The sequence below is a fragment of the Physella acuta genome, unplaced genomic scaffold (assembly GCF_028476545.2).
Source record: "Physella acuta isolate Inbredline_101_S28 unplaced genomic scaffold, ASM2847654v3 ptg000007l, whole genome shotgun sequence".
NCBI lineage: Eukaryota > Metazoa > Mollusca > Gastropoda > Physidae > Physella > Physella acuta.
Genome location: NW_026731527.1, coordinates 291874 through 300974, shown reverse-complemented (window position 1 = coordinate 300974; position 9101 = coordinate 291874). Strand labels below are relative to the sequence as shown.

General features: G+C 34.5%; 1 protein-coding gene across 1 annotated transcript; it reads right to left on the bottom strand.

Annotated features, from left to right (window-relative positions):
* Positions 1-3420: 3420 nt before the first annotated feature.
* On the bottom strand, positions 3421-8515 carry LOC131944501 (neurogenic locus notch homolog protein 1). Its single transcript, XM_059305204.1, has 4 exons — positions 8404-8515; positions 7650-7840; positions 6192-6458; positions 3421-3554 (listed from the first exon to the last, which is right to left on the bottom strand). Exons 1-4 carry the CDS (start codon positions 8508-8510, stop codon positions 3421-3423), a joined length of 699 nt encoding a protein of 232 aa, XP_059161187.1. The 5' UTR covers positions 8511-8515.
* Between the last annotated feature and the right edge of the window lie 586 nt (positions 8516-9101).

The window sequence follows — 9101 nt, the reverse complement described above, 5'->3', positions numbered from 1 at the left end:
TATTTTGATAATAATCAAATGACTAGTCACTAGTGAATTGGAAAATTATAGGCCTAGTTACTTTCATTTCATTATTTTTTTATTTTTTACAACCGTGTTAGCCTAAAAATTATATGTATTTAGGATGTTATAAAGTAAACAATTTTTATATTAGAAAAAATCATCATTGCTTTCATTTTGAAGAACAATTTTAAATCGATCTCTGCACTAAACAAACATTTAGTTATTAAGGCACATGTTTTTTAAACCTGCATTACAGGAAATTAATAAAATCTATTATGTAAGACTGTGAGTTTTTAAACAAACCTAATTAGAACATGTTTCATACAATACAAAATATGCTGAATTTATAGATCTCATAGAACTTATACTAAAAAGTAAATAGCCTACTATAACAAAATAGACTATTATAAATTCTATAACATTATAGTCTAAATTGAGTCTAAACTTACCTCGTAGATCACATGTTCCATTTGAAGAAATATAATAATTTAAACTATTTTGACAATTGCAATAGTATCCTCCATATGTATTCACACATTTGGTTTTGGGTGTTGTGCAATTATGTGTATTATAACTGCATTCATCATAATCATATTCACAGTATCGGCCAGTAAAACCAGACATGCAGTTGCAGATAGCTTGTTTAGAATAGCAGCTTTCAGATTGACTTTTAGAACAAGGGCATGATAAAGAACAGTCTGGACCGTAAGTTAAGTTCCTGCAATCTGTATATAAAGGAATAAATAGGCCTAAGTAATGTGCCAGACGAAATGTTTCCTGTTTTGAATAAAATGTATTATCAGTAGTATTATCAGCCCTATATAGGACTAGTACAAACACTGTTGCTGTATTAGAATTTATTTATTGAATGTTTGACCATCAGTGTTCAGAATGAAATAATAGAAATAGTAGAAAAACCTCATAAATAAAACAGGAGGAGATAGGATTACCAACTCTGTTTCTTTTTGGCAGTTTCTGTGACACTTCCAATGCCAAGCTACACAGGTAATGCATCCTGTCACTTGGGTTCATCAGCTTTGTGGAGAGAGGGGCCTGATATATCGGCAACGGCTGGTTCTTTTCAACTTAGGGCACAGACTTTGTGCTTGTATATTCAATACACTATCATCCAATGGTCTATTAAACTATGGAGCCATATACATCGATTGGCGTACCAGTATCCTCTTTCTTCATTAGTTATAGGAATAAAGAATAGCATTTGGTGTTTTAGTTTTAATATATTTTTACTCCCGACTTACCAACACACTGATCGCCTACCAGTTCCATTCCAATTGGACAATAACATATCTCCTTAACAGATGTTTCATTATCTGGTGTAAGACTAACACAGATATGGGAACAATTTCTCTCTGAGCATTCCCCACCTGCACCAACTGCAGACAGAACAGTAAAGAAGAAAAAACCTTTAAGAATCAACAAGATGGACCAAAGCTATTTGAATTACTGTCTTAATCAGAATAAATAATATAATTAACTTAAAACACATGCATTATTATATTCAAATGAGTCATAATTATGGTCTAAGCCTATTATAAGCTTTTGTCAAATAGATCATTTCACGACAATTCCCTCTTTTGAACCATTGATTTTTAGGAAAAAAAGAGATTAAATTTACATAATATACAATATATGGGCATACTATTGATCACACTAACCCTTCATATGCAAAGGACAGGTGAAATCTAATTCACTTGCCCCATGTACCATCAGGTTCAAAAGGGAGCTTTATTTTTGTAATAAAATATATAAAACAATATATTTCAAAATTTCTCTCTCTCTCTCTAAATATATATATATATATATATATATATATATATATATATATATATATATATATATATATATATATATATATATATATATATAATTATATATGCCAAATATATTTTAATATAGGGTAATAACTTTTGGAATCTAAAGCTTACTAATGCACTCTGTTTGGTTCCATACTAGACCCGCCTTACACAAACACTCATAGCTGCCGTTCAAATTGTTACAGTGTGTGTAGTCTGGGCATATGAAAGGGTCATCTGAGCACTCATCAATGTCCACAGAGCAGTCATTGCTTGTCCAGCCGTCTTTGCAGATGCACTGACCAGTGATGTTGTCGCAGTATTTTGTGTTGGGGACATCACAGATGCATGGCGTAGAGCAGTTTCTATCATAGTGAAATGGTAGACATTCTGGAAGGAGGGGGGAGAATTGTTAAATCTTGTAGGCATATTGGTGGGTGATTTGGGGATGTGGGTTGAGGGAGACAGTGTGATAGATAAACATCAAGGATCAAATGTATCTTACCATGTGTCCAATATGATAGCTTGAATTGTACAGAGTAGGGAAGATAGTAGAAGCAGTATATTTCTAAATGCATGTTTTCCGCTTCGGATCTGATCAGCTTATATGAAAATTCAAACACTGGATAGACTGACTGTGTTAAAATTGGGTAGCTTGAGTTGTTGCCATTATAAATTACTAAAGAACTGTATGGTGACCAGCTAAAGTACTGAAAACTAAAATGCATTATTCTTATTAGCAAAGGAACTACTTAAATTTGCTTTTTAATTATTTTTCATGTCACAAATTTGTGTTTGTAAAGTTAAATTAGATAGTAAATAATGAAACGTATTACATCTGTGTTGATATGTTCAAATTAACAAAATTTAAAAAAAAAAGGAGTATGATTGATCTAAAGACATAAGAGCAAATAAACATTTTTTATACACTACCCTACCCAAGATCATTTTATATCTAACTTATTTTTCTATAACATTTCCTTATATTATTGAGTATAGCATATCTACAAACTGCCACTCCCCAATATAATTAGGTGGGCTACTACAAAACTGATTTTAAATTTAAATTAAGGATGCCACATCAATTTACAGAGGTTTTTTACTATGTCTTGATTTTAAAAGGTTTATCTTGCATCAACATTTTTTTTAATGTAAGCCAGTCAAGCGGACTTAGGCCCCTATAATGATGAGTATAATCTCAACTATTCTAAATGTCGTTTTTAGAAACAAAAAAAAGAATAAAGATTGTATGAAATTTTAGTTATTTATATTCTATACATTGCTGTAAGGCTTACACCATATCCTCATGCTATATAATCACTATGTAGCATTTTAATAAATCACTACCCGGCACTTAATTTTAAATGTAATATATTATATCCTACAAATTGTAGTACAATCCTTTTAAATAGATCAATTACTCAGTAGAAGGTTGAATGTTCCATCAATATGTTTAACTTTTTTTAAGTGAATGATAAAACAGTAACAAACAATGTTGTGCATTTCAAAATATAGACTATTCAACAACAATTACTATTAGGAAAGCAAAAATTGAAAAAACTTTATTTCATGATGGGTATGCTAGATATGCACTTGGCACTTACTAAACTGACACAACTTGTCCAGGTGGAGCTACAATAGTCCAGGAGCAAACAGAAGTGTAGGTATTCAGATAGATGTATGCATATGCTCGAGTTTCAATATTTCCTGTAGGCTCAGTAAATACCTTCCCACACTCTGAATGTAAGAGAAATTTTGACAATTAAAAACAATCTATATGATTACCTGTTTAAATAATATTCAATATTTAAAAATAGGTCTAAATAGGTCTAAATAAAACTACATAATCAACTTGAGAGTTGAAAAATAGATGTTTGACGTAATTTCAGTAGAAATATGTTTAAGTTTCAACAACTTGTGTAAGGTTAGTAATAAACATTTACTATCTGACGGCTAAAACATATTTTGTAAGGCTAAGCGAAAAAACATATTATCCTACTGCCATAAAAGACTGTTGTAAATTGATTGGTATTGCGAAGTATAAGAAAAAGGCTCTAAATGTGAGCGGGTGAATGGATTATTTATTTTGTATTATTTTATTTGGTGCGAATCTGTGAGTGGATGGTCCACTGGACAGCGGCTACGGGGTTACCCTTCCGCCCGAAGCGGGCAGTATATAAACTGACCACTCAGATAATTTTCTTTCTTTTTGACCGCAAGAATGTTGGTCAAGTCAGTTGTCTGTGGTTGCACTTCGTGCGTTGGAGTGAGGTTGCTTGTGCAACTTGGCTGGGTGTTTTATATATAGTGTTTTGTTGTATATAAATTGTTTAGTTACATTCTGTTTGTGGTGTGTGAATTGTTCGGTTTTGTTTCAGTAATTATTTATCTATTTATTTTTTTTTATTTTATCATTTGTTCCATGTGTAAAATAAATTTGATCGATAATTAAAATATTTTTTGGTTTTAATTTAGACTAAGGTTAGGTTATTAACCAGTCTGGATTTATCCGGGCTTGCACTGACCGGACAGTAAATAGATAAGCCAGGGAAGGGTAGATAGATATTAGTGATCCCCTCCCTCCCCTAGCAGGGCTTACATAAGTACAGCTACATATTTTCATACACCTACATATTTGTTTTGATAACTATAAGATACGGCGAACTAAGAGTCATTCAATGACTAGAGAAATAACAATAATTGATTACTATCAGAGTTTCTTCCAAGCATAGCCGAAGAACATCTACCGCCCACCACGTCCCCTCGAATGAAATAGAATTTATATAGAAAAATATATTTTAACAGTGTTGTCCCCCCCTTCCCCCCCCCCCCCCCCCCCCCCAAGAAAAATTTGAAGTGACCCCCACCCCAGAAAAAAGTTTGAAAGAAACACTGATTACCATCACAGTACGTATCGTTGAGATACTCGTGCCCCTGTATGCAATGACATTCGTAAGATCCCCAAGTGTTGGAACAGACGGCACTGTTGTTCTCAGCGGTGCACGGAGGTTCTTGTAGGCTGCATTCGTCTACGTCATAGGAACAGCTTGCAGACGTAAACTGTGGCTTGCAGATACACGCGCCATTTTGACTATCACAGTGGTCAGTACCCGGTTGATAACAATTACAAGAAAATGCACATTTTTCTCCATACGTCCACATAGGGCAACCTAGAAAAAAGGTAGGCTACCCTATTTATTTTACGACAAAGCAGTAGGACATTATCGATGTTACATCACTTTTTAATTTGATATATGAGCATAAAAATAATGACAATTGATAGGCCTATAAGTATAACGGTTACATCATTATTGTGGGTTTTTTTTAAAATAATGCCTTATACTTGCAGACATCCAGTTTTAACACAGTAAAGATTTAAGGTTAACATACGCCCACAAAAAACTACAGGCAAACATAGGTCAACATGTAAGCATAGGTTTTTGTTTACTCAAATGCAAGTTTCAATGTGAAAACTCACCAATACATGTTTAATTGTCATTTGGTTGTCATTAGGGTCTAGAATCAAGTCACAAATGATGATTGATTGTCATAAAGATCTAGAATCAATTTACCAACGCATGTTTGGTTATCATTTGATTGTCACTAAGATCTAGAATCTACTTACCAATACATGTTTGGTTATCGTTTGGGTCCAGAATCAGTCCTCTAGGACATGCGCACTCCTCTACCCAGGGATCTTGTGACGTCACACCACACATGTGTGAGCAGTTCTTCACTTGGCACTCCCCCAGAGCTGGAAGCAAACATGATTTATTTTTTATTCGAATTTAAAAATCGAGAACTTCAGAAGCATTTTCAGATCACAAATTCCAGACTGAATGAAAGTATCAGACCAACATTACTTTTTTTTTTAAAAATACAGTGCTTTATGAAATATGCATCACAATAATCATAATGTAACACTGGCTCAGTGGGGATATGGTTTAATTGTTCATCCACCGAAATTTAGTTTGGGGCTGAAGTAGACGACGGAGGACTTTGTTAGACCTTTACTTGCTCATTTATTCATTAATTACCAGCAGCACAACACATTAGCATTTCTGCAACTATCAGATTTGATTACTGCCCCTTGGCTAGTAACACTATATGTTGTAATAACGTGTAAAATATTCTTTTCTATCTACGTATTAAAAATTGCCTAGCAGTGATGTTAACTTTTTTAGTCGTGTCTGATGTCTCGTAGCTACAACAATGGGTTTTAAACTTCTCCAAGGTTATGTAGTCTAAAACTTAAATTGCCGCTTTACGAACTTTTGAACCTACCAATAGGATTCTAAACCTCCTATGTATTCTTTGATATGTAGCAACATCCCTATAGAGCTTAACATCCTGAATATGTCCTGTTACACCTACCATAGCACTCTCCAGTACTGGTGTTCATAGCTAGCCCAGGTTTACACAGACAGTCGTAGCCAGCCCTTGTGTTGTTACAGTAGGAGTAGATGTCAGTACAGATGAGAGGGTTCTCACATTCGTTCGGGTCGACCGAGCAGTCTGACCCGAACCAGTTGGGCTTGCACTGACAGTTCCCATTGAACATGTTGCAGTGCTCCGTGTTGGCTTCCTCGCATGTGCAGGGGTTGTTGCAGTTGGTCATGCCATAGTGGGAGGGTGGACATTCTGTGAATTTGTAAAATATTGATTAATTTGTTAAATAATTAAAACCTTCTTTAGGTTTGTTTTTAGACGTAAACACATATTCACCAGTTATAACGTTTGTCATAGTTAAGCAAATTCTACTCGAACAAAACGTGTCTTTTGTCGTGTTTAGCTTTAACTTTTGAACTCTCATTAAATTTTTGGCAGAAATGTGACAACTATCGGAGGGCGTATTTACTACACAAGCTATACAAGAATGGCTCAACTTTAAAAAGGTTATGCAAACGAAATTGTTTAAAATATAACGCATTATAACTAACATACTATTCCCAAACAATTCAACACAGTGTTTGTACTTACGAAATGTATACTACACATGTTTAGGAAAAAAGAACGCGCAAACATTTTTCTCATGGAACATGAATTCTTACATGTACACATTTTTTTTCATGACATGTATTGTATACTCGTAGCACGATTAAACTAGCCCCATTATCTATATATATGATTCTCTTCTGGGAGCTGTTAGAAAACAAGCTGCAAGCGCCTCCTTGCAGTCCCCTCTCTTTCTCTCTCACTATCACTACCATCCCCACCCCATCCCCACATTGTCTGGTGAGCGGTGTTCACTCTGTTTACATTTTACAATCACAGAGACGGGTTTGGTCACGGCTATTAGGGGCAGATAATTTAGTTTGAAACGATTTTAAACTTAGAGGAGGTAACTAAGAGGAGGCTGCTTTCACGTTGGGGGGGGGGGGGGGGGGGTTAGTGTTTTTAAGCAAATATTTTCAGTGGCAGCATTGGTACTGTCGAATTCACAAATTATAAATTACTGAAAAGTAGAAAAAAAAAATAAATAGCGGCGTATGATACGCAGCGGGTCGGCTCGTATAGAGATAATAGACTATCTGAATCCCTTTGTAGATAATTATTTGACCTACAGCTTGGTTAATTTTACCTTTGTTAAATGCTTTTTAATAATTACATACTATATTCCTGATTTTTTTTTGCCGTAGTTGACAATAAAAGTAAAAAAGTAAAAAGAAGTAATCGACATCATTTATTGTTCGATTTTTCTCCACATTAATATTTATCTATTTGAAAAAGTTTAGTTTAAAACGTGTATGTTATTTTTTCTCCAAGTTTATGTATTATATACAATAGTAGAAGCTGTACTTTAATTATCAAAATATAATAAGAAAAACATACCGTGTGTATAGTAATCAAAATGATACGAATATTGATAATTAGTAAATCGCATAATGTACATCACGTTGCCGGTGCTACGTGCAATTAGTTCTCCCCAATATCCGTTATTAAATGGCGAAATGACTTCTGAGGAAGAATTGGGTCCGTTGTACAAGTACCAGTTTTCTGAACCCCACCAACTCCAAGCCAGTCTAAAATGTTTAGATAAAGCAAAGATATAGAGAGACAAATAATTTGTATACACTTTACACATTTAACATAAAATCTTCGGAAGAGGCTATGAATCCACCAAAATAGAAAATATGCAGAAATACGTTGTTAGGGATCTGAACCAGTGTTTCTTCTAGACTTTATTCTCCGGCGGGGCATTTTAAATTTTTGGAAGGGGGGGGGGGGGCGGACAATGTTAAAAGTATATATTTTCTATATACATTTCATTTCGTTCGGAGGGGTAGTAGAAGAGATGCCCGGAAGAAACTCTGATCTCAACTTGAGGTGCTCAAGACAAACATTTAGCTTATGGTTTCATCAGAAAAAAGGCTCTTTTAAGATGACTTAAAATATCTGCTCATTTAAAAAAAAAAACTCATTTTAGCCAAGAGAGCTTTTAAAAAATACAACACTTTTTAAAATGTCTAAAAGAGATGTCACCATCTTCTGTCTGCATAACCAAGCATCTGCTAAAAATACATTCAATGAATAATTAGATTATTTAAATTCTGCAATATTTTATCACACAAAACCAAGTACATACTGCAAAGTTACAACTTGTTCAGGGGGCGCAACTATAGTCCACCAACACGAATAGGAAATGTACGGCTCAATATAATTCAAATTGATTATACCTGATGAGTTAGTCATCACCTTACCACACTCTGTATAGAGAAAAAAAATCAAATTAAACATCGAAATTAAGTCACATCAGGAATTGACTAGTTTAGTTCGAAAAAAATCAATCCGGTACAGGTTGTCACTATTTTGCTCGCATACTTCGCCCCACGTCTAATCAACAAAAAAGGAGAAAAATAAACAGATCGACAGACAGACAACATCATGGTAGGCAAAAGCTTGTAAATACGAGTTTTGTTTAGCATAGAATTCATTACTTAAATTAGGGATCGGCGTGGTAAAGCTCATGGTTGCTTAAACCGAAACGTCTCGTCTCGAGTTCGAACCCTCGGGCAGATCAGGCTTGTTAGCTGGGGACAATAACTCTTCTAGGAGAGACAATTCCAAAATCAAGCAACTGCTGTGTAATGGATTATGGTTTTATTATAACACAACGGACGATGAAGCCATGTTTATGTATCTTGCTTTTATTCTGCCTCAGCAACCGGAACATGACATGCAAGGGACATCACTCAAAACATTATAAGACTAATACAAAAGAGTGAGTTCCCCTCAATACAAAGCTCAGTATATTACATGCAGCCTTGTAGTTTGTTCTTGGTT